At 37.9% G+C, this 23,958-nt stretch overlaps 3 protein-coding genes across 3 annotated transcripts; 1 reads left to right on the top strand and 2 right to left on the bottom strand.

Annotated features, from left to right (window-relative positions):
- The first annotated feature begins 449 nt into the window (after positions 1-449).
- On the top strand, positions 450-7,058 carry tipin (timeless interacting protein). The gene is made up of 8 exons (XM_079605078.1): positions 450-653; positions 1,655-1,806; positions 3,620-3,713; positions 3,841-3,916; positions 4,078-4,200; positions 5,311-5,365; positions 5,447-5,626; positions 5,801-7,058. The coding sequence occupies exons 2-8, from the start codon at positions 1,668-1,670 to the stop codon at positions 6,019-6,021; spliced, it is 888 nt and encodes a 295-aa protein (XP_079461204.1). The 5' UTR covers positions 450-653; positions 1,655-1,667; the 3' UTR covers positions 6,022-7,058.
- dis3l (DIS3 like exosome 3'-5' exoribonuclease) lies at positions 6,744-17,740 on the bottom strand. The gene is made up of 17 exons (XM_079605077.1): positions 17,463-17,740; positions 16,777-16,930; positions 16,460-16,588; positions 15,996-16,131; positions 15,430-15,597; positions 15,268-15,346; positions 14,969-15,148; positions 13,851-14,020; positions 12,949-13,110; positions 12,546-12,796; positions 11,686-11,778; positions 11,021-11,545; positions 9,816-9,970; positions 9,431-9,609; positions 9,178-9,323; positions 8,016-8,187; positions 6,744-7,890 (listed from the first exon to the last, which is right to left on the bottom strand). The coding sequence occupies exons 1-17, from the start codon at positions 17,605-17,607 to the stop codon at positions 7,546-7,548; spliced, it is 3,189 nt and encodes a 1,062-aa protein (XP_079461203.1). The 5' UTR covers positions 17,608-17,740; the 3' UTR covers positions 6,744-7,545.
- A 31-nt stretch (positions 17,741-17,771) lies between these two features.
- Positions 17,772-23,470, bottom strand: LOC306994359 (uncharacterized protein). The gene is made up of 5 exons (XM_079604779.1): positions 23,390-23,470; positions 23,124-23,292; positions 20,659-21,442; positions 19,200-19,379; positions 17,772-19,056 (listed from the first exon to the last, which is right to left on the bottom strand). The coding sequence occupies exons 1-5, from the start codon at positions 23,392-23,394 to the stop codon at positions 18,935-18,937; spliced, it is 1,260 nt and encodes a 419-aa protein (XP_079460905.1). The 5' UTR covers positions 23,395-23,470; the 3' UTR covers positions 17,772-18,934.
- Positions 23,471-23,958: the final 488 nt, after the last annotated feature.

Raw genomic sequence — 23,958 nt, 5'->3', positions numbered from 1 at the left:
ACATCTGTCAACAAATTACCCAGAGGATAAGTTGAGGTTTGAGTGTTGGAGAATGAGGTGAGATAGAGTTTCTGAAACTTTTTGAAAGCAATTTTGTATCTCTTGTGTATGTGAAAAACAATAGCCTACAATTAGAACTATAAGAAATGTGTCTGTAAAACTTTAAAATACTACAAATCAGTGATTCAACCACCTACTGAAGCATACAGTGCAGTGTAAAATCCACATGTAGCCTATGAGATTCGTGCTTTCAATAAAGTTTGAAACCCTGCATTACAGGCTATATCTTTTTAAATAGTTTGATGTGTCTGTGTCTACATCGGTAATCTCTCGCCAAAACAACTACTAAAGGAATTCTTTAAACAAAAGCTAGCCGTATAATAAGAGGGTTTAGCTACTCTGCCGCTAAATCGAGTGTTTCAGTTTGACTGTGTGAACTTCTGCGCTCCGAGCCGGTAGACGTCGCAGTTCTCGTCAGTTACACGAGAAACGACGTAACAAAACCATTGACGTTCGCCGTATCAGAAATTTGATTGGCTGAGGAGGAAGCCGCCGGCAGAAACTTTGGTTCAGCACCATAGAGTTCAGCACCCACTGACTATCGATATCCTCGTGCTGCAGTCGGTGTTTAAGTTTCGTCCTTTGACAGCACAGTAAGTTCGACGGACCGCACTGATATTCAACTATTGCCTGAAATTACAGTGACATCGGTTGGGCTTGATATCCCGTAATGTGCGAAACTACGGGCGTCGTGCGTGTTGTTGAAGCTTTGTGGTGTCTCGCGCCAAATTGCTTGGACTGTAACAAAATCTACAACTTCTACAGTTGTTCAATTGTACAGCTAAACTATCATTGTGTCATGAGAATAACTCCCCATAACAGAATCGTGTGACATTGTTTTGTACTTTGCAGTGCACCTTTTATATTAACGTTAAACCTTTTTACAGTAACGTTATATGTTTTAAACCAAGGATGTTTCTTTCATAATGTATTAGCCATTGACAAACATTTTTTGTTATTGTTGCTGTCGATCTGCTCTTACTGTGTTTTAAAGTCTTCTCAAACATACTGCAACAATAAGGGTCTTTTCATCACTTCAATCATTGTTCAACATTTTTAAGTTTCAGTCAGATATAACGTAAAACCGTGCGAATGTTTCTGCGACAGTACAGCTAAGTTACATGATTTTTTTTCTTACGAGATAATTAACTTACTGAAGAAGTTTATGATTGACTTTCTGTTTGTAAACAATTCGCTGCAACATTCTAGCATGGCTTTCTGATACAATATTGTGGTGACGTGAGAGGCTGTTTCTAACAACTGTTGATTAGAAATATTAACTAAGATAAATAATAGACTGACGACATTTATCATTAGTTTGACATTTTAGCAATTAATTTACATTGTTTAATTCATAAATTAATAACATTTTAATTTGAATGTAATATGAAATTTATATAAAAATTTGGATCTGACCATATTACCCCCAGAAAACCCAGACTTTAGACAATTATACTTGCTGTTTGATTATTCTTCAGAAACACACACACAAAAAAAACAGCTGATGTATCTGAACTTAATTTATGTGAACACTATTGAAGGTAAAATGTTGTATTTATGTTCTAGAATTGATAATTCTCCTATCTCTATACAGGATCCTGTGCACCATGAATGATCCATTAGAAAATGACCTGTTTGACATGCCAGATTATGAGCACATAGAGGACGAGACTTTCCCTCCTTTTCCTCCTCCGTCATCACCTGGTCGGCGGGACCTTGGGGAGGATGATTTTGGCAATGGAGAGGGTCTGTTAGACTTTCTCATTCTTAACCATTTTAAAATTAACAATCCATAACTACCTGTCAGCACCACCCACTGGCAGGTCATCTGACCTCTCGTGGCAGCTGGTAGTCTGGTTCTGGCTGGCGGTCTGCCTCGGCAAGTTTCAGCAACATGATTTTTGGCCGATTTTGTGTTTTGCGCTCCTTCCTCTCTTGCTCCAGCGAATTATATTAATTTATTATTGTACATCTGTTCATATGATTCTGTTCTTTTAGAGATTTTAAAATGTTTTATCACAATTAAAGCAGTCAAATATCTGTGATCCTGACTGGTTGGTTACTAACACTTACACCAGCCAGACACTATAGCGTTCAAAGTTTGATGCATGCCCTTACCACTCATGTTTTGAGGGATTAAATATATTTATTACATGGCTTGGTTGAATTCTAATGTAGAATGGGGTCTGTTATTTCTTAACACACCATTGCCATGAAAAACAGCATAGCCATGGACACGGTGTTCTTTAACAGAACCAATACAGTCGTTTTTAAATCAATAAACTCCTTTTTAAATCAATATTTTGTGTTATTTGGTAGGTAGCCATGTAATAAGCGGGGTAATGTATAGCGATGCAGTTGTTATAGCGAATACAACCCCTTCAGGCTGATTCAAGACCCCGACGCGAAATCAGCCTGTCGGGGGGTTATATTCGCCTTTAACAACCGCCTCGCTATACATTATCCCTTACATATATATTATATTATTGTGAATATTTTCTTATTGATCTGTTTTTTTTGTTTTTTTTTACATGATCGACATTTTGGGGAGGTTTATCCCAAACAATGTGGTCAATTGAACTTAATCCTGACTGGCCTCTTAGTCCAGCCAGCCGCTGCTGAGCTATACAAGTTTAACGCATTCCCATTTACCTCTCGCTGCAAGGGAAAACATTGTTTTATTGTTATTAAAATATCCTTAAGATAAATGTATTCCTTAATATATTTTAGAGAGGTTAATCCCCGATTAAAGTACTGCCGTTCACTGACCGCTTAGCCCAGCCACTGTTGAGCTGCGGGTTTAACTGTTATGGTAAATGTAATTTAATCGGGATAAGCCTTCCCCAAAAAGAACATTGATCACATGAATGAATAGATTCATAAGAATATATATGTTTTTCCTTACAGCAAGAATGGTTGGAAACTAGTTTATCCCACAGTTTATAGTGGCTGGCTGGACTGAAGGATCACTAACCCTCCAGTCGGGGTCAGTTGACCAATTTAATCGGGATAGGCCTGCTTAAAATGTCGATCATATAAAATAATAGATTCACAAGAATTTATTCATAACAATAAAATCATGCATTTCCCTGCAGCGAGAGTGGTAGGGAACGTGTTAATCATAGCGTGTGGCCTGACCGAGTGTCCAGCGAAGCGTTGGTAACCCACCAGTCGAGATCACGACCATTTGAATACTTGAATAGGGATAAACCTCCATCATACAAAAGAATAAGATTATATTCACAATAAAAAAATGATGTATTTCCCCTGCAGAGAGAGTTGTAGGAAACAACAGTGGCTGGCTGCATTAGTAACCTGAATTACTGTCATTTGACTGCTATAATTTGACAAAAGCCTCCCAAAACCATGTAAAAAGTTTTATAATGAATCTGTATTCATTCAGTAGTTGTCTTAACTGAGGACTGGAGGCAGGTCACGTGATCTGTCAGACCTCTTGCCAGCCAGCTGAACATTGAACCCCCACTCGATATTCATACCCTACATAGTAAAATGTTTTGAGTTTAATCTGTAAATGAAACCCATTTTGTTGTGTGTTCAGGTGAGGGGGAAGGAGAGGTGTCAAAACTAGCAGAAGTGCCAGTGGCAAAAAGACGAACGGTGAAGAGGCCTCGGCCGAAACTGGATGCTAACAGGTACTGCACCAGATGGCAGTTAATTGGTAATTAATGATAATTATTTGTTTATTTTAGCAGACCGAGTATGACTGACTTTCTCCAGTGTTTACAGTTCTTCTTTCCCTCTTCTTCTTTTTTTTTTTAGGTTGATTTCTGAAAAGGGTCTTCCAGCTCTGCGTACTTTATATGATGATGTAAAGTTCAAAGGCAAAGGACACGAGGTAATGGCTAATCTTTCACTCCGACTTATAAATTCTGCTGAATTCTTTGTTATATGATTACAGATGCTGTTGTTCTAGATATGTTTTTGTGTTAATAAATTAAGCAGTGATGTGTGAATACAGTTATCACTGCTCACCCTCTTCATTCATTTGTGATTCAGGCAGAGAATCTGAAACTCCTCATGCAGAAAATGGAGAACTGGGCCCATCGCTTATATCCTAAAATGCAGTTTGAAGAGTTCATTGATAAAGTAGAGAGTCTGGGAGGCAAAAAAGAAGTTCAGGTAGGACTTCTGGCTTTACTATAGCCTAGAAATCTAGACGCACCCTAGCGGCAGCAAAAATGTATTTTGCAGCCAGGGCAGTCTAGCAACTCTCCATAGACCTTCTAGCTGCAAAAACCTAAATTGGGTCAGGCCAATCACTTTGTGTATAGAGTCGGCGGGGGCGGGCTTAACATATGACGACAGTTGCGACGGCTGCCACTTGAAAACAAAGAATGGCGGCTGCGGATGGAGAACAGCGGTCTTTCGAATCGGCTTTGGCCGCGACTCTGGAGGACTTGGAGTTAAGTTTTTCTTTAAGAAAAGAGCAAAGAACGGCACTTACGTCGTTCTTAAAAAAAGGAAGAAGTGTTCGGAGTTTTGCCGCTCTGACTACGTCACCTTCTTCGTTGCTCTGGTTGGTTGTAGCGCTATCCTATTGCGTGCAGATGGATTTTGAGAGACAACAGTTTATTCCGCCCCTCGGATTAAGCCGCGTCTATGGAGAGTTGCCAGACTAAACATCTTGATGTAAGTCTGGCTTGCCAGGCTAGCTTTACAATGCAAATGAAAGAAAATAATTGTATCTGAAGGAAAAATCAAGATCACCTAGGAACTGTTCACACAGGATGTGTTCTTTCCATCTGTGCTTTTTTTTTAAATTGAATTCAATTTTTATTATCTGTGCTTTTAAAAGCACAAATACAAGTTTATTGTCCATTTCAAAGTTATATTGTTTGCATTATGCCTTTATGACAGGACAGTAGAAGCTGTAACAGGAAGTGATAGGATAGGTAAACTCGGCTGCCTGAAGCACTGTTGTGCAAATCTATACTATCTTACCAATCTATGCACTTTTAACTGTTACTCTAGTGTCTTAGGCTGTTGAGCCACGTCTTGTTTTTTTTTCTGTTACACCATGACTGGCACATCTTTAAAATCGAATGTGTGATTTAGCTCACTTTCAAGTTACAAGCCATTTCTGTTCAGTTAGCATAAGAACATTCTGTTGTGAACAGACAATTAACAGGAAGAGTTGACCATTTAAAAACCATTAATATGTGATATTTTACATCCTTATTAGACGTTGCTTGCATCCTTTGTTAATGCTGTACTTTGTTTCTACATTAGACATGTCTAAAACGAATTCGATTGGACATGCCAATAACACATGAGGACTTCGTTGGTAATGAAACTTTTCAAATCTTGTCTTACGCTAGTATTGAAAGCAGTAAGTAAAACTGAAGTTTCACTGACTTCCCTCCAGAGGAGACAGAGGTTCTAGTCCCAGAAGAGTCTGACCCAGCTGGAGACGGAGTTTTCCCTGAAGATCCGTTCGTCCATTCTACTCCTGCTCCAGCCTCTCTCACCGAGGAACAGCAGCGGCGCATAGAGCTCAACAAACGGCTCGCTCTGGAGAGGAGACTTGCGAAGCAGAAAGAGTTAGGTGTGTGGAGCCATTTTATATGATATGGCATGATGTCGAGTTGTGATCAGAATGCAAGCTCTCTCATTTTGCCTCTAGTCCTGGGAAAAACCTGGGTCCACTGAGATTACTAATATTAATTTTAAGATTCAGCTGCTTCAGTCTCTTTTTTTTTTTTTTTTTTTTTCCCCACAGAATCCTCTCAGAATTCCGTCCAGGGAGATGCAGATGAACCGTCCACCAGTTCTTCAGGACAGTACCCCATTCAAGAGAATCAGGACATTATCGATCAGAGCATCTCAAACCAAACTCCACTCAAAGAAAAGCCAACTCTACTTCAGAATTCCCCTTTAAATGATAAAGAGGGTGCCAGCCCTGTTCCAAATGGCATAGTTGATGACGACGATAGCAATTGAACCAATCCTCCATGTTTGTACAAAGAGGACTACAAATAAATTGAGGGTATTTTGGGGAGTAGCAGCTAAATTAGTCGTTTTTTTTACATTTTAACCTTATAAAATCTTCCCAGTCATGTGCCAGACATTTTCTGCACCTCATTGGCATGTTTTGTAATGTCAACCCAGGGATTGATCACCTCTAATGGTCTTTCACACACATTGATTTAGTTCAGCTTGCATTTTGTTGTATTATCTTTTATCCTCTGTGAGGATTTTGAAATATTTTGCCTGTATTCAAAGCTTTTTCCATAATCTGTTCCTCAGGTTCTTTGGGAATCACATTCCTTTTTTGCAGGTAATCTTAACGATCACCATTTCATTTATTGTTAGCTAAAGTTAATTAAAAAGTTCTAATATGTATGCATGCAATAATGCATGACTTAAGGGGGGAGGCGGGGATCAAGTTAGTTTGTCATCACAAAACTGTTATTTTCAGTAATGCTGGTCAATTTTCAGTGTTTCAGTGTCAATTGTTTTGATTTTCTGAATAAATGTTGCTATAGCATACCCTTTATGTATGATGTAATTAATGCAGTTCTATATTTTGAAGCGAGATTAAAGGCTGGAAAACTTTACACAACTTTTAAAATCAAAACCAATCACTATAAATGGTTAAAGAGAAAAACTGCATCATTCACTACCAGACTTTGAAGTTATTACCACAGCAAACTCATGCAGAAATGTGCATCTAGTTGTCAGGAGAGACATGACAAATGAAAACAATGTCTTTGAAAAGATGGCGCACATCATACACTACATGATTTTCTGTGAGCTGTCAACTCTTTATCGACCAAAATCTGCAGATGGGCTCTGACTTTCGACTACTGGTGTCAACTCAAAATCTGCAGATGGGCTCTGACTTTCGACTACTGGTGTCAACTCAAAATCTGGGCAAAAGTCATGTAGCGTATTCAAGCTTTTACCGAGATAAGTGTCTCGCAATTTGATTCTGTAGCATCAAAGAAAATAAAAATGGACCGTGAATCATTACCGACATACAAAAATACATTTTATTTCTAAAAATATTTAACATTTTTACATTATCAAAATAGAAAGCATTAATGAAAACATCTTGGAAGTCTATAAGCCTACTTCAAAAATATTGTAGGTTATTATTCTCATTTGCCTCAAACTGGTTTACAGATGTGCCTAACAGACTTGAGGCAAAAAAAAAAAAAAAGAGCCCATGTAAATCGCATGCTATTTGTGATCTTATTCTAGATTCATCCTTTTGATAAATAATCTCCAATCAAATTGTATCGGCAAACCCAATGTGTCCCCTTACGAAATCAGGTATTGGACAATGCAAAGGAGCCAGGGTTCATAAATCCTGAGTAGGTATAACTTGTTTGTTAGTTCACATCTGGACACTTCAATGGAACTTCATGGCAGGCGTAAATCTAGTAAATATTACAAAACCATCCCTAAAGCTTTCTGTGTAGAGTATTGTGTCTAGTCAATATCAGTAACAGCAGTATAAAGCTAAGAAGATGCAGTACAAGTCTGTTCCTCTGTATTTCTGATTTGGCATAAAGACAGATCCAGCAGGGCAAGTTCACTGATCTCCTGTAACAGGACATAGAGGTTTGGTGTTTTGCTCTGTCTGAACTTCCTCTCCTCCCTGCTCAGTTTGGACTTCCTCCCCTTCTCTTCCTCTGCCTGGAGTGAGGCCTCTTCTGCCCAGCGCACCACTTCCTGAACCAGCTCAGTCCGACCTCGACCAGCTGGCTGGGACTCGGGTTGCACGGCGCAATGAGGCTTGTTCCTGATAAGCTGCAGACACAAGCTGTCGGCATGGCAACGAGATGGTTCTACAGAGATACGAACCTGTGGAGGAAGACAGACACAAGAGGATGAAGAAAAAAAAATGCAACAAGCAAATATCGATGACAGTCCAAATAAAGAGACCACAAACGATGTGATTTTTTGTTGTTTTCTGAGAATATACTCACTGTAATGTGGTCGAAGAGGTAAAAGGTATGAGTTCCAGTGCTGGTGCAGGTGCTGATCCTGTCAGGGTATCTCTGCAATGTCCCAGCCTTCCACTCGCATCTTCCATCTTCATCGACACTGACCACCTGACCTTCTCGATCCTTAAGGTACACAGCTCCCTTCAAACCATACCTGTGTGAACAGGTTACATGATAAGTGTTACAGCAGCTTGACATCAAACATCATGTCCAACATACATTTAAGAGCTATTTTTGGTATGCACTACCATTCAAAACTTTGGGGTCAGTAAGATTTTGGAATACATTTATTCAGGATCCATTAAATTAATCAAAAATGAACACTTTTGCATTGTCACGCCGTCAAAATTCGCTCTGTCCGCCCTACCAACAACGCCGTAGAAAGATTTGTGGACTCTCTGACGTAGATCGAATGCTTGGTCTTTTTTTAAACTTTACTTAATGGGGCCGCAAAGCAAACACGCATGTGGATCGTTATTTGTGCAGACTGACCACAAGTAGGGTAGAAGTTAACCTGGAATCTTTTAAATGTGAAAGTAAGAAATTGATCATTGAAAGAACTTAATTATAGTGACATGTTTTCTAACGAAATAAACCAATTAAAAGCCATTTGTGTGGTGTGGCTTTTGTGTTCATGCTTAAGTGCTAATTTGCATTCCCGCTGAAACAAGCGTTCTAGTGCGAAAATGTTTCCTGTAAAAAGTGTTGCGCGGCTTCTTATCAAATTCACATGATCAACCTCTCCTCCATTTTGCTTGGGAACAAATGTGGTCAGAACCAAAGTTTACAGGACTGCGTTCTCTGGAATCCTCAAGCGGAGGACTTCTACATTCCGAGTGGTTGCCGCCGAACCGCGTCATAGCTCATTACCATAAAGTTGACCTGACTTCAACTCTCCTCGACGCCCACATCATACAAGACGCACCGTGCCACCCTCACCAGAGCTCGCCGCCGGCTCACATTGAAAATGAATGACTTCCGGCCACTTTGGCGCTTTCGCCGATGGCGGTGTGAACGCACAGACTTATTACAAATTTTTTTATAAAATAAAAATCTATCCATTCCAAACTTTAAATGGTAGTGTATCATTTTTTTGTCAACACCATGTTCAAAACAAACAAATATTCCATAAGTGGGTAATTACTGTGGTACGAAGGCAAGAAAACCATTAGCTCGGACACCATAGATCACGGCATCAGCCACACAGCGCTCATCTGTGTTGGAGTCTTTATCTCTAAAGTAGAGGCACTGGAAGAGCTCTGTGGACTGCTTCTGTGCGTGCTGCGCTGCCTGTCACACAAACAGAGAGTTTGAGAAGTGCTGCGGCCATTTTCCAGAAAATCATTACTATTTTACTGTTAAAAAATATTGACACAAAAGCTAATGGCCCCACTTACTCTGTTTTTATTGTTGATTTGTTGAGCCAGCTCCTCAAGTTCTTTGTTACTGGCCGAAGCTTTGCTTAGGGATCCTTCCTTCTCCAACTGAACAGCAGCCATGAGCAGCCGGTGAACTAATACATCAGCATAGCGTCTGATTGGAGAGGTAAAGTGAGTGTATCGATCCAGTGCAAGACCTGAAAACAACATGAACAGCAAAACATGATTTATAACGGCTTCAACCTTTTAGTTCTAGCAAGCAAATATACCAAAATGTCACTATGTCTATGGAGGTTTTAAATCATGGTAGAATTTATTGCTATTAAAAAAATTAAACCTCTGTTTAACATCTGTAATTTGTAATATTTATATCATAAATAATGCGAGAATGAAAAGCATTTACCATAGTGATAGTACTGTTCCTCTGGACAGGCTCCAGTAGAGAAGTAAAGGGCATTAGACATCGCCTGTGTGGCCATCATTTTCAGTAACCTGTTCACCAGGGGGTCCTGAGGATCCACAGCCCGCTCCAGAGAATCAGCCAGAGCCCTGTTTGACCTAGTTTAAACAATGCAGACAGACACATGAATATGTATTGATTTAATTATACTTACTTCTATTTGTTCTATTTTTATTTATGTATACACTACTGTTTAAAGTTTGGGGTCAGTATTATTGAAAGAAATTAACACTTTTATCCATCAAGGATGCATTAAATTGATCAAAAGTGACAGTAAAGATCCAAAAGATTGTTACAAAAGATTTCTATTTTAAATAAATGCTGTGCTTTTGAACTTTCTATTCATCAAAGAATCCTGGGGGAAAAGTTATTGTTTACTTTCCCACAAACACTTTAAGCAGCACAACTGATTTTAACATTGATAATAAGAAGAAATGTTCATTGAGCAGCAAATCAGCATATTAGAATGATTTCTGAACGAAAATGTAGCTTTACCATCATAGGAATAAATTACATTTTAAAATATAAATACTAAAATAGGAAACAGGTGTTTAAATGGTGATAATATTTTACAATATTACTGCTTAAAGGTAGGGTAGGTAGGATTTATATAAAAACTTTTTACCAAATTTGATTAAACTTTCTATATATATCAATGCATAATTAAAATGTAAGTACTCTGATAAAAAGAGTATAAAAATCGAGTGACTCTAGACCGTTTAATCTTCATTAAACACAGCTCATTATTTCCATTCGGGACGAATCACAGGATTGGCTTGCGCGACTGTCACTCTCCGTCACCATGACTACCGCCGCTATTATTGGCTCTGCCCACGTGCGCGCAGTCGCGCACCCGTTTTTAGGTGGGAGTGAATGGAATTAATGAGCTGTGTTTAATGAAGATTAAATACACTAGAGCCACTCGGTTTTTAATACTCTCTATTTCAGAGTACTTGCATTTTAATTATGCATTGGTATATAAAGACAGTTTAAACAAATTTGAATAAAAGTTTTTTTTAGACAATTCTGACCTACCCTACCTTTAACTGTATTTTTCATCAAATGAATGTAGCCTTCTTGAGCATGAGAGACTTCTGTCAAAAACTTATATAACTAAAAATAATAATAATAATTTTCATTAACTTTACCTTGTATCAATACTGAAGCCACGGGCTCTGGCACTGTCGGTTAGCTGATTGAAGAACTCCTGTTTGGGTGGTGGGTGATGACGCAGAAGAGCTTGATGCGGAAAGCTCTCCTGTATCTTGCGTGCCACCCAGTGGTTGGCATAGATCATGCACTCTGCTACGGTCTCATGAACCTCCAGAGGCTGTTTGGGCACAAGGGCTGTAATGTTCTTCTGCTCATCCAGCTGAGCCCTAACCTCCACCCCCTCCAACTCCAGGGCACCACCCTTATCTCTCTGTGCCCGGAGGTGCCTGGCTACCCTCGTCAGAGTCTCCAGGGCCAGCAAGAGCTCAGCCCGTTTCTGGTCCCGCTGCGAACTCCTAAGCTGGCCTAGCTCAGGCACCTCGACCTCCTCGCCGTTCAGCAGGCTCTGGGCCAGCTCATAGTAAAGCTGATAGGAGGAGCGAATAAGAGTGCGACCGTACCAAACCGTACACAGATTCAGAGACTCAGCATCCAGCTCCCACAGCACACTCATGGCATATCTGGAACAAGTGACAGAGCGATTCCTTTGTTATTTCTCATTTAAGTCACAGAATACAGACAGAAAATTCATAGATTCAGCTGCATATTAGGGCCACTTTCAAAGTGTCAAATAGCAGGGAAAGGTTTGTGTGTTTCTTACCGGTCCACTCCTCCAAGGAGGGAGCACAGGTCAGCACTCAACACCGCTGGCAGCATGTCATACCTCCGGTCAGCAAGGTAGTAAGTGGTTGCCCTGTGTTTAGAAAAGAGAGCGGGTTCAAATCTGGTGGGATTTTAAATCTGGGGACCTAAACCAAAAATCAACTTGCACTGCTGTTCAAAAGTTTAGGGTCGTTTTCAAGCCTCATATTGCTCATCAAGGTGGCATTTATTTGATCAAAAATACAGTAAAAACAGTACGTTTGTGAAATATTTAAAATAGCTGTTATATCAATTTAAAAAAGTGTATTTTAAAATGTAATTTATTGCTGTGATGGCAAAGCTGAATTTTCAGCATCATTACTCCAGTCTTATAACATTTCTTATAATTATTCCTTATTATCCTGCTTATTTTTTTATGGAAACTGTGATAAAGGATTTTTCAATGAACAGAAAGATCAAAATGTATTTGCATTAGAATAAAAAAAATTACATTGTCTTTACAGTAACTTTTGATCAATTTAATGCATCCCTGCTGATAAAATAAATAAATATATATATATATATATATTTTTAATCATACTGACCCCAGTGTACAGTGTGGTAGTGTATGCAACTTATTTAATTATTATATTATATATAACATTGTTATATTATATGCTATTAAAATATTTCAATATTAAGAAATGTACATTCACCGTAGACACTTGATAAACATATGAATCATTATTATTCATTAGTAAGTGTGAAAAAAAACATGACATTAAACATTTATATCAATATGTCATATTAATTATATTAAACAATAATATACTCTATCAATCCAATGCTATATATTGAATAACTGGCAAATCTCCATACCTGGACCGTGCCTCTAGGTCTGTAAGAGAGCCCTCCTTGACAAAGTGAGTGACATCAGCAATGTGGACACCCAGCTCTAACCGTTTCCCCCCGGGCAAAATCCGTACAGACAAGGTGTCATCCACGTCCTCACAGCCCTTAGGATCGATACTGAACACTAGATGTGTCTCTCTCAGGTCCCGTCGAGAGGACACCTCACTGCTGTCCATCTGCCACGGGTTCTCCTCTGTGTTAACTGGCATCTCTCGCAACTAAAGAGACATTCAAAAAACTACGATTTTATGGGAATACACCTTGTACCTTTCTGGAAGGTCTACGATTGGGGATTTACTCTTTTAATAGGTCAAATCACAGTTTATACATTTGAAATGCCTCAACTCAGATGCTGACACTATGCCCTCACCTGTGCCTCTGAGAATGCTGGCACATGGATGCAGTTCTCCACCAGAATGGTCTGAATCTCAGTCTCCAGCTCACCTGCTTTCCCCAGAACCCTCACACAATGACCATTTGGGTAGACAGAAGTACTCTCCCACGAATCCAGACGCACAATTACTCTTTGGTCCTACACAGAGAAGCATGCCAGATGAACAAGACTTATACTACCAAAAGTTTGAGGTTAGTACAATTTTTTAATGTTTTTCAAAAGTCACTTATGCTCACCAAGGCTGCATTTAAATAATGCGAAAAACTAAAAAAACTAAAACAGTAATATTGTGAAATACTATTACAATTTAAAACAACTGTTTTCTATTTTAGTATATTTTTAAAAATGTAATTTATTCCTGTGATGGCAATGCTGAATTTTCAGAATCATTACTCCAGTGTCACAAAAACCAGTTGTGGTGCTTAATATTTTTGTGGAAATCGTGATACATTTTTTCAGGTTTCTTTCGAAAAGAGTATTAATTTCTAGTTATGAGAGATTCAACCCGGCGCTCAGGTAAAGTTAAGAAGTCCGTGATAGGTGCTCTTGGGGTAGGGAAAAAAAAGCACCTTGCCCTGAGGAAGACCACTTGTTGGTCGAAACATGTTGGCTCGTGGAATTTTTATTATGATTTAAGCCACATTTAATAAAGGCTTTTTAACTTCCTTCTCTTCATCTTTATTTTGACTGAGTGCCTGGGACCCGTTTTTTGTTCCTATTAATTTCTAGTTCTTCGATCATTCATTTCTAATTTCAGGAGTGTTTGAGTGTTAACAAAGGATGTCAACAGCAATGATATAAACATTACTTTACACTTACTGCAACAAGATCTGCTAATCTAGCCTTAATGCGTTTAAAATACTGAATTACATCTCCACCTGCAGTGCCTCAGCCTGCTGTGTGCTGATACGGATTTTAGGTATGCGGTAGTCCCATGGAATGACCAGAATCTTCTGTGAATTTCGGCTCTGGGACTGCACCTCCTCGAGAGGAGGAAATGTCACAACGTAGTCTCTCCAGTTCCTCTGCAGAATACCCACCACCCTGCCTATAGAAAAGAGAGCAGAGAGTTAAAAACTGCCACAACTTACACAGCTATCAATCTGCAGTGAGGTTCAAAAACCTACTGAAACTTTGGGAATGTTCTCATGTGAACGAGACATTTTCTTCAATAAAATTGTCACTCAAACATACTAGAATTAGTGATTAAAAAATTAAAAAATCTTAAATTAGAAAAAGTATATATTGATAGATTGTTATGATACCTACATCTGTGTAGTTCTTTTCATAAATACGGTTTACATAATAATATGATGCGGGAGCAATTCAACACAGTTTCCCATCCTCTGTAAATTTTGGGTTTATTTATTTTATGAAATTCCTTTGACCTAAATGGCACGAGACTGTGTGACTTTTCATGTTATAATGTTCAATGTTTCAACAAATTCATGTTTCATTTGTTATAATATTCATTTTATAATAAATAAAAAAGCAAAAAATGCCAAAAGCAAAACACGCAAAAACAACTATAAAAGGGAGTGATGAATGGTCCTCTGCTTCCATCTACTGGTTATATTGGTAATTTCATGTCATTTTCAAGTGTGTTTGTTTTCCATCAGGTGACAGAAATCCTGGCACGTTATCTCCATGAACAAAAATGAGAAATGTAGATCTTGTTTAAGGTAAATTTTACTGCACAAATGTAGAGTTGAAAACATTACGTGTTGAAAAATGTTTTTTTTTTTTTTTTACATATAGCCAATCTAGACAATTACAGTAATATAAAGTTTGTCTATATTAATAAATATTAGCTGGTTATTTACAATGATTAGAAATTAATTCAATATTCAGGGATTGACTTGATAGGTGTGTAAATGTACTTCAGAAAAAGTCTTTACAACTTTCACTTGTGATGGAGTAATATTTGACCACTAGTATCTGTACTTTCACTCAAGTAATAAAGTTGTTTACTTTGTCCACCTCTGCTTATGGTTACCTGTGGGCAAGGGCTGACTCTGGGTGTCCTCCTGTGCCCGCTCCTCCCCCTGACCTTCTGTAAGCGCCATAGTCCTGCCCTTCCACTCATTACGGGGCAACAGCTCTATGACAACCACATCTCCATGCACCGCCCGGTTACGATGCTTCGCTCCACTGATCAGCACATCGCTGTTTAGCTCTAACAACACAGGATCACACAGGCAGGGTCAAAGGTAAAATACCATAAAACCACCAATATCAATAAGTGTCAGTAATCAGACAAATTTGAACGACTGATTAAAGTATGTTGATAACAACCTGTATTTTTGCTGGCTGAACCCTCATAACGGACAAAGGCTTCATGCTGTGCTCGATGTTTGTTCACACTGAGGTTACCCTTAAAGGGGAGAGAGCTGGTTGGAATGTATCCACCAAAAAAAAGAGATCTGAAAAACAGGAGAATCTCGGAGAGGCACTTACCTGGATGTACCTTCCAGATTTTATACCAGCCTCCAGCACCTCCACAGGCAGGTGTTCAGAGTACACCTTCTCTGCTACCTCACTCTCTCGCTCTTGAAGGGTCTGAGCAATGGAGTTGTACAGATCATGGGCGGCCTGCAGGTCCGGACAGAAACTTGACAGGTACTCCTACAGTAGAGTTCACTGGTGTTACTAATGGACAAGTATGGTGATCTCATTTAATGCACTTTAAAAAAAAACATCTGGATTACTTTGTGAAATGCAGAACAGTCTAAATGCAGCTCTTCACAATTTGTTACAAATGAAAAATATGTATGGTAAATGTATTGATCATACATAATCCTAGATACCGTAAATAAATGGACATCATTTTTTTATTATGTGAAAAAAAGAGATTGCAGTCATATGACAAATGTGAAACTAGCACAACGATTTAGGGAATTGGTTTCCTGGCTGAGACAAAAGTCAGTTATAAAATGTAGTGGTCATTAAACATATCTGACTCCAGAAAGATACTGAAAATCCAACACTACAGATTTGACAGAAAATAAAATAGAAGAACATACCCGAGTTGAGATGACATACACTCCGCTGTTTAAGGCACTATATTCTGAAATAGCGTCACTGTCTTCTGTAATCATGACCACTGGCCAGAGTCCAGCCAGATGATTATAGTACCAAACTGCGGCATTGTACACTTTTCTGGAAGAATCAACATCATGTTCACAGATAAAAATGTCTCTCCCATGAGTGATCAAATATTTTTCTGAAATATGCTTTCCTCTAATCCTGTGAAGTGCCTCGTGGAAGAAGCTTCACTTCTCAATAAGGTTAGGTTTCATATTAAAATTGCACTGCATGCTTCCATTGTTTATTGAAAATCAAAGTGCATGACACATTAGAGGAGAGGAGGTTAACACAAATTAATACTCTATTTCTCTATAGTCTATTAATACTCTTAATACTCTTTTCTCAATGTACACAATGCATAAAAGAAAGTGTAATACTGGATAGATTAGTCAGGACTCACCTCGTTTGCCATTTGTCCTGAGACTCACCCTTGTCTCTGGGGCAGTAGGAATATTGCTGAAACTCATTTGCAAACATCACACAATCGTGGCGAGGGTCCTTCAGTAAAGCACGCAGTCTGTTATAGTGCCTGTACAAGACAAAACAAAATGCATCTATAAAAGCAACCTTTAAAAGTAACCCTTCAAATTTTTCTGAAGGAATTTTCCTTTTTTTAATTCACACACGACAACACTAGAAGTGAGTGAAAACTGCACAATGTGTGACAGTAAAATAAAGTAAAACCGATGACAAAAAAATCATATTTGAGAGGTTGACCTGCGTCCACGAGTGTGCTGAATAGTCTGGTAGGCTGTCTGGGTCAAAACGATCCCCTGCAGCTCCCTGAACTCCAGTATCTCCAGGAAATCCCGAACCACTCCCACATCCGGAACCACATAGTGGGTCACATCACTAGACAGCACCTTCCCAACTGTTGGACCACAAAATGGTCGATATCATAATTGTAAACCATTATTTTTCTTATCTAAATTGTAAACACAATATGAAAATTCATCGCACATAGAACAAATTAATTGCAGGATGAATAAGTTAACCGAAAATAAAATATTTCTCACCAAAACATCAGATAGTAAATCACTGATCAGTGTAACTTTAGTAGGGTGAATAAGTGTTGCAAGTTAACTTTCACAAACAAGATTTGTGACGTTTGTTTAATTACTACAAATCAACTTTAGGTTCGTACTATAGATTGGCATTGTACAGATCTGGCATTATTCCAGGGGGCGTGACGTACCACATTTAGTCACCAGTAATGAGAATTTTCTGAATCAATGTAAGTTAACATTTCCTGAAGCTATAGTTCAGTGTAGAAGGTAAAAACGTTTTAAAAACGTAAAAAAGATGACCTCTTGTTAGTATACTGACTATATATATAAAAAGTAAAATAAAATTAACTACACATTTGATATTGTTATTGTTATGCTGTCTCATGCTCCTCTTACCGTTGTGACAGTTCGCTTGACAGAAGGAGCTTCCGCACGGCACCTGCTCCCTCACATAATGCTCCCGAACCACACGGACCTTTCTACCTTTTGAGGTGTTCAAATGTAAAACCTTCTCGGTTTTAATTATGACCGGATTATACATAATAATCTACAGTTTGAGGTACCGGTAGCATTCAAAACATCAGCATCCTCAATTCTTCTTTGCTGTTTATCATCAAGATGAGTTTATCATTTTCGAAATGAATCTGCGCCATCTACAGGACTGGAAGACGAGTAATCAATCAGTCACGGAGACACATTTATTTTAAATCATTTTTATTATTTATTACAACAATCTGAGAACCTACTGTCATGTTAATTCTCTATTCAATTTTTGTAAACTATAAAAAATTCTTAGGCTCAGAAGAAAGGTATTAGACCTGTGTCAGAAAATTCTTCCACCAGTTGATCTTCTAGACAAAAAAACATAGTGTGCAAAGTTGTGTCATAATGCTGGTCATTTCACACCATCTTGCATACATTCAGAAATTAATTTTGGTTTTGACATGATACAATAACTATTAGTCAAGTAAACAATCTTGTTGACTTTAAGAAGATCAAAGAACAATTAGAAAAAAGCAGACATACAATCCAATGCTTTCCAATTTCAACAAAACTGCCCAGTTTTCTTCAGAGGGCGTATTACAGAAAACGTCTATCTTAAGTTTTAAGATAAGATTTAATTTAAGATTTAATTTAATTTAGAATTTACCCCAAATTCGTATTACAGAAGCAAATATTAACTTGATTTAGGATTCTTATCCTATCTTACAAAATCTCACCTTATCTGTAATTAAGAAATCTAAAATAAAATTGGTGTGTTTTTAATTAAGTGCTGCAAAAAGAGAAGGTTTGATAAGCTTGGAAAGGCCAATATGCCATGGGAGGCTGTCGTCAACATAATTTAGGTGTTAAAAAAGTCAAACCATCAAACATCTTGTATCATTAATAAATGTGACGCCATTCTCAGACAGGGCTATTGTAATGGGATTTTTTCAGTTGGCTTTCAAATAATTTTGAAGTTAGGACACCAGTGGGGTTGCCCTAAAGTGAAGACAGTTTTTAGGGGGTTTTGTCAAGTTAGAATGCTTCTGTAATACCCTTTCCTAACAAACCCTTTCCTAAACGTAGTTAAGATAAGATTATGCACAAGAAATATAATTCTGCAGCTTTTATCCTAAATGGGGTTTTAAATTATTTGTTACCAAACAGAGATCTTTCTGTAACATGCCCCCACATTTTGGTTCCTTAAAACATCCAAACAAAAGACACTTAAAATTAAAAACATTTTTGATTGTTCAGTTATGTAAAATTGCCTTGAGATTGATTTGGCAAATCACTTTAAAAATGACAATAATTTCTTAATTATCCTTTTGTCTTCACATGCGTGCAACATTAAATAAAGAGTCTTTGGCATCAGAGATTTGTTCTCATTGCGACCGTCCCTGTGGAAAGTTGGTCATCTGGATGCTGTCTCCTTGTAGTCCTGGATTGTAGTAACCAAGTCCACCAAACTTCAGGTCTAGTGGCTCACTGTTATCCAGTCGGAGAACTTTGAAAGGATGAGACAAAACAATGTAAATAACATCATCGAGGAAAAACGATTCTGTATTATGTTCATAGAAGCCCTCACAGGTATTCGAATGTATCTCAGTTCAAAGTGATGCAAATACTGACTGGAGAGTTGTATATTACCTGGATCAGGTGATGTCTCTTCCACCAGTTTTCTGTGTGAAAAGTCTCTTCTATTCCTTCGATTCAGGATGATAAATGCTGCCAAGGCAATGATCCCCACTACAATCCCAAGGGCAAGGACGATGGCCCATGCCTGGCCTTTCTTGTTTTCAGTAACACCTGTAATATCTGAGGATGAACCTGTAAAGACATATTACATGTTAATTGTAACAAAGACACTAACTTCTTCATCCAAAGATTCTCTCATAAAAAAATATTGATCAAATTAGAGAACAGAGTGGTTGCCTTTGATATGGAGTTCCTTGTTTAAAAATGTGAATGGAATCAACACCATCAAAGGGGTTAAAATGGTTGCTTTCTAAAAGCTTTTTATAAGCTAATTGTTCTTCAACAGGCCAAACACACAAAATCTAAAAAATATATAATTATTCTGGATATGTGAATAGCCTATAACCTGATCTTTTAAGTTTAGGATGCGGTTTGGACACAAATTGGTCAGAGTTACACGAAGAGATAATGGTATTTGTTCTTCAATGTCAGGTATTCTGTGTCACATTAGTCCACACCTGACTTCGAAAGGAGCCCCTCCCAATATCTGTGGGGTGAACACCACTCTTATTGTGAGGGAAGGTGAGGTGTCAGTAACTGGACACTCTGGCCCAGAGCAGAGGACAGACAAAGCCCGAAACCCAATCCAACACAGAGGAACAGCAGCAAATATGGCTTTTATGACTGAATTGAGAAGCTGAGAATAAATGTTAGCTTGAGGGATGAAATGAAAAGATACAAAGCACAAATCTGGGACACTGATAGTGTTTTGACCTTTTATAAGCATTATTTCTCTCTCCGTTTCCGTAGTTCACAAAGATCACAAATCTTATAAAAGGTCAAAACACTATCAGTGTCCCAGATTTGTAGTGTGCTTTGTATTTACAGTTGAACTAAAATATGTTTGCCATATACACTACTGTTGAAAGGTTTTGGGTCAGTAAGATGTTGTTGAATGAAGTCTCCGACCTAGGCTACATTTGTTTGATTCAAAATAAAAACAGTAAAGTAAAAAATATTGTAAAAAATTTTTAGAATGTAACATTTTTGTTTCTCTATATATTTGTTTCTCTATTTTAATATATTTAAAAATGTAATTTAAGATCCAAAGATGAATTTTCAGCATCATTACTTCACATGATCCTTCAGAAATCATTCTAATTTGCTGCTCAAGAAACATTTCTTATTACAGTCTCAGTGTTAAAAACATCTGTGCTGCTTAATATATTTTTTAGATTTATATATATATATTTTTTTTTTTTCTTTTTTAAGATCTTACTGACCCCAAACTTTAAAATGTGTAATTACAAATATCTAATGACAAAACTCTTCAGTCGGCCATCAAATGAAGCTTTCTCTGGTATAAACACTGATTATTAATGCTTGATTGATGCTGATTTGTGAGTCTAACCTCTTTCAGAATGGTCTTTGTTGTCAAAAGATCCGGTCAGGTTTGCTCCTGTGACCTCACTGTCTGGCGCAGGTGTTGTGGTGTCCTCAGGGATGGCAGGTAGAATCACTGGTGTTGTTGATCCGTTTACTGGTGCTTCAGTTGGACTCACTGTAGTTTTGTACTGGACGCTCCCATCTTTTGTTGTGTTGGCCGGACTCTTAGTAGTGCTGTTGGTGGGTACATCGTCTGAGGTGAAATATCCAGAACCCGTTTCGTCAAGGCTGCTCTCTGTTGTGGTAGTCTCTGGTTTTGGACTGGTATATGTGTCATTAAGATCAGATTGATTTGTGTGCTCCGGCTCTTGTGTGGTGGTATTTGTGGCTGTCTCCTGGGTCTGTGTTTTATTGGATTCTGCTGAAGTATCTGAGAGCTCAGAAACTGAATTAAGTGCAGTCGTAGGAGGTGGCGTAGTAGAAATGGGTCCGTCAGAACTGGATTCCTCTGTGTTATTGTCCTTGTGATCAGGGATTTGATCCAGTTCTGTGGAATTCTGCTTTTGTTCATCTCCAAGCGAATTAACTGATTGTCCATCATATTTTATTGTGCTATCCATACTTTCTCCCGTTGGAACAGATGGTTGAACAGGTGGTTTCTCACTAGATGACTGTGTTTTGTTGTTGTCCATTGCCCCATTATCTGTTTTCCACTCAGTTGTCTCAGTAGATACTTGTTGGAATGTCTGAAGTATCAAGAGGAGTGTAAGTATGATGCCCAGTGGCAATTTCATGTTGCGTTCTTCTACCTGCCAAAATGAGACAAATTACTTGTGTGTAGAGTGAATGTGCATATCACAGAAAACACTTTGGTCTCACTTAGGATAAATTCTCAAGACCAACAGCGGGGAAAAAGAGCAACAATCTTTCACTTTTTTAAATTGTGACAAAAGTTTTATTAAATATATATTGCTTCTATAAATGCTGGCATCAATCAAAAGGCGAATTCTCATTATATATGAATCAACATTTGGGAAAAGAAGCAAATCCTAAGATGTCTCTCCTCTACAAAATGAAAGTGTTCTTCAGTCTTTATTTCTCAGAAACCTCTGTTTAGCAGCCCTTTGTTCCACTCCCGAGTCCTTTTCACTGAAGTGTATCTAAGCCCTCTTGATGCAAGTGTAATGTACACCATTCAACCATTGCACTGCATTGTAATAACAGGAGGTGAGTACACAATATTCTGTTTCTGGTATACAAATTACACACCCAAACTATATTTAGATTTACATTTTGAGTGAGATTATAACAAAACAAAAAAGGACAAAGTTACTCTCACACAAATACTTGTATAAATACTGTTTTGTACTTTTCTGTATATTGATGAGATATAGTAGTGGCATAATGTCGATAATTGATATCTATATTTTATTTGAATGTGTTGTTGAGCAGACACACACACACTTAACATGTGACTAATTGGGAAACTATTTCCATCACGTTGTGACATCATAGCTATTCCTGTTTGGCCAGTTTATGCCAAGCCCCAACAAAACTATTAGCAGTGATACTACTACAGAAATGAAATGGAAAGAATACTTCTCATTAGTGACCTTTTTGTGTGTATTTATTATATAGAACATTTAAGCTGTCATGTCATATCTGAACCAGATGCTGATTGCCAGTGGCATACATATTTTTCTCATTTACAAATATAAAGTTGTTGTAACAATTATTTATAAAATGTATCTGTTCTTAATTGTATGGGCAATATATGAAGTATTCTACATTGTCAGTTATTATTATATTTTATGTTCGCTTGGCAATATTTCGGAAGCAATTTGAAGTCAATATGAAAAATGTGTCAATTCTACCCTCCACCTCCACTCCCAAAATAATAATAATAATTAAAGTACATGTCCATTGAATTATAAATGTAAAATAACAAAATGTTAGACTTCTCTTTCCCTTCTTAAAACATCCTGGAGAAAATGTTGTATTTATAATAATATTCTTAGAATGTGCCAAATCAGGTTTCCCAGTATGAGTATGTGGCATCTCTTATGTTGAATTTTGAAACAGGATTAAAGAATAGTCAATAAACGTAATGTACAGAGAAGAAATGTATTAGGCAAATGTGTTAATCTATAATATGATATATATTCCATAGATTTGTTTAAAGAATACATTTTTGGTTAATTTATTATTAAAGGTTCATCAGCGCATTCAGAAAAAATATATCATACTAATATGTCTAATTTTACTAATAGTTTTCAGGTGTTATATGTCAAACCTCCAAGTAGTAATTTATTATTACTAGTTATTTAATTCTAATGATTTACTTGAATGGATCAGAATTCCAATAGCCTTCATACCACTGACATCTAATACCTATTCTCCATTTTACACCAAACTAGCCCAGTCGAATGTGAAAGCAGAACAATTCCTCAATAGATTTCTATATTTAAAATGAAAACATGTGTACCTTACCTGAGTGCTGCCTGCTGGGCTCGGGTGAGATGATCGGGGTTGAAATAGAATGGTTTGAGAGTTCAGAGACTGTGCATCCAGAGACAAATGGCAAGGGGAGGGATCTGTCTCGCTTGTGGCTATCAGGAAACTGGCCTTTCCTGAATTTGCACCTGTAAACCACACCTTCCTGCATGCAAACAGACAAATAAAGCATTGATGTGCGTCAGCTGTAACAACGACTTAAGCTGAACGTCAATTTTCAGTCATACGTCAGTTATACATACCTCATACGCAGGTTTATCCTGGAGGTGAGTTTAAAGACTTTGAGCAAGTGAAATTCCCTGGAGGGAGGAGCACCTGACACGCTGGCTGGGCCTCTGAGCATTCCTCCCATGCCCTGTGTCCACGGCAACCCATAGGTTGCTCAGATCTGCTTTCATCCGCCCCATACCATTGCAACATTTAAACATTTTGTCCATGACAAAAGAAAATACACATGCTATTTTTACATGACCTTGTGCGTCATAAGGGTCAAATTCTGATGGTGAAACTATTAGGCATGTCTTTATGTGGGATAGTAGGGGTATGTTTCCAGTGCTTAATCGTGGGCCTGTGAACAACCTGTGAAATATCATTGGCTGTTATGAAAGTGGACAAATTGGCCAGATGATTTGTAGTTCCCACATTTGCCCAGCAGAGGGTGTATTATAACTTCTTTTCTGCCCATTTATGATTGTGCATTTAATGTGGTAATTTCAGTTGCTACTTACTGTAGTAAGTTACTTCAATTATAAGGCCAGCAAAATGGCAGATGACCTTATTTTAATTAAGACCTTACATCACTCACATACTC

The sequence above is a fragment of the Phoxinus phoxinus genome (assembly GCF_949152265.1).
Source record: "Phoxinus phoxinus genome assembly, chromosome: 2".
Classification (NCBI taxonomy): domain Eukaryota; kingdom Metazoa; phylum Chordata; class Actinopteri; order Cypriniformes; family Leuciscidae; genus Phoxinus; species Phoxinus phoxinus.
This window is presented reverse-complemented; position numbering and strand designations above follow the sequence as displayed.

Excerpts from the sequence above, each read along its gene's own strand:
- tipin (XM_079605078.1), top strand. The coding sequence starts at position 1,668 with ATGAATGATCCATTAGAAAATGACCTGTTTGACATGCCAGATTATGAG. Across the intron at positions 1,807-3,619 it reads TGATTTTGGCAATGGAGAGG|GTGAGGGGGAAGGAGAGGTG; the intron begins GTCTGTTAGACT and ends TTGTGTGTTCAG. Across the intron at positions 5,366-5,446 it reads AACACATGAGGACTTCGTTG|AGGAGACAGAGGTTCTAGTC; the intron begins GTAATGAAACTT and ends ACTTCCCTCCAG.
- dis3l (XM_079605077.1), bottom strand. The coding sequence starts at position 17,607 with ATGTATAATCCGGTCATAATTAAAACCGAGAAGGTTTTACATTTGAAC. Across the intron at positions 11,779-12,545 it reads GACCTAGAGGCACGGTCCAG|GGCAACCACTTACTACCTTG; the intron begins GTATGGAGATTT and ends TTCTAAACACAG. Across the intron at positions 7,891-8,015 it reads ACCTCTTCGACCACATTACA|GTTCGTATCTCTGTAGAACC; the intron begins GTGAGTATATTC and ends CTTCCTCCACAG.
- LOC306994359 (XM_079604779.1), bottom strand. Across the intron at positions 21,443-23,123 it reads GCCCAGCAGGCAGCACTCAG|GTAGAAGAACGCAACATGAA; the intron begins GTAAGGTACACA and ends TCATTTTGGCAG. Across the intron at positions 19,380-20,658 it reads CAAAGACCATTCTGAAAGAG|GTTCATCCTCAGATATTACA; the intron begins GTTAGACTCACA and ends ATGTCTTTACAG.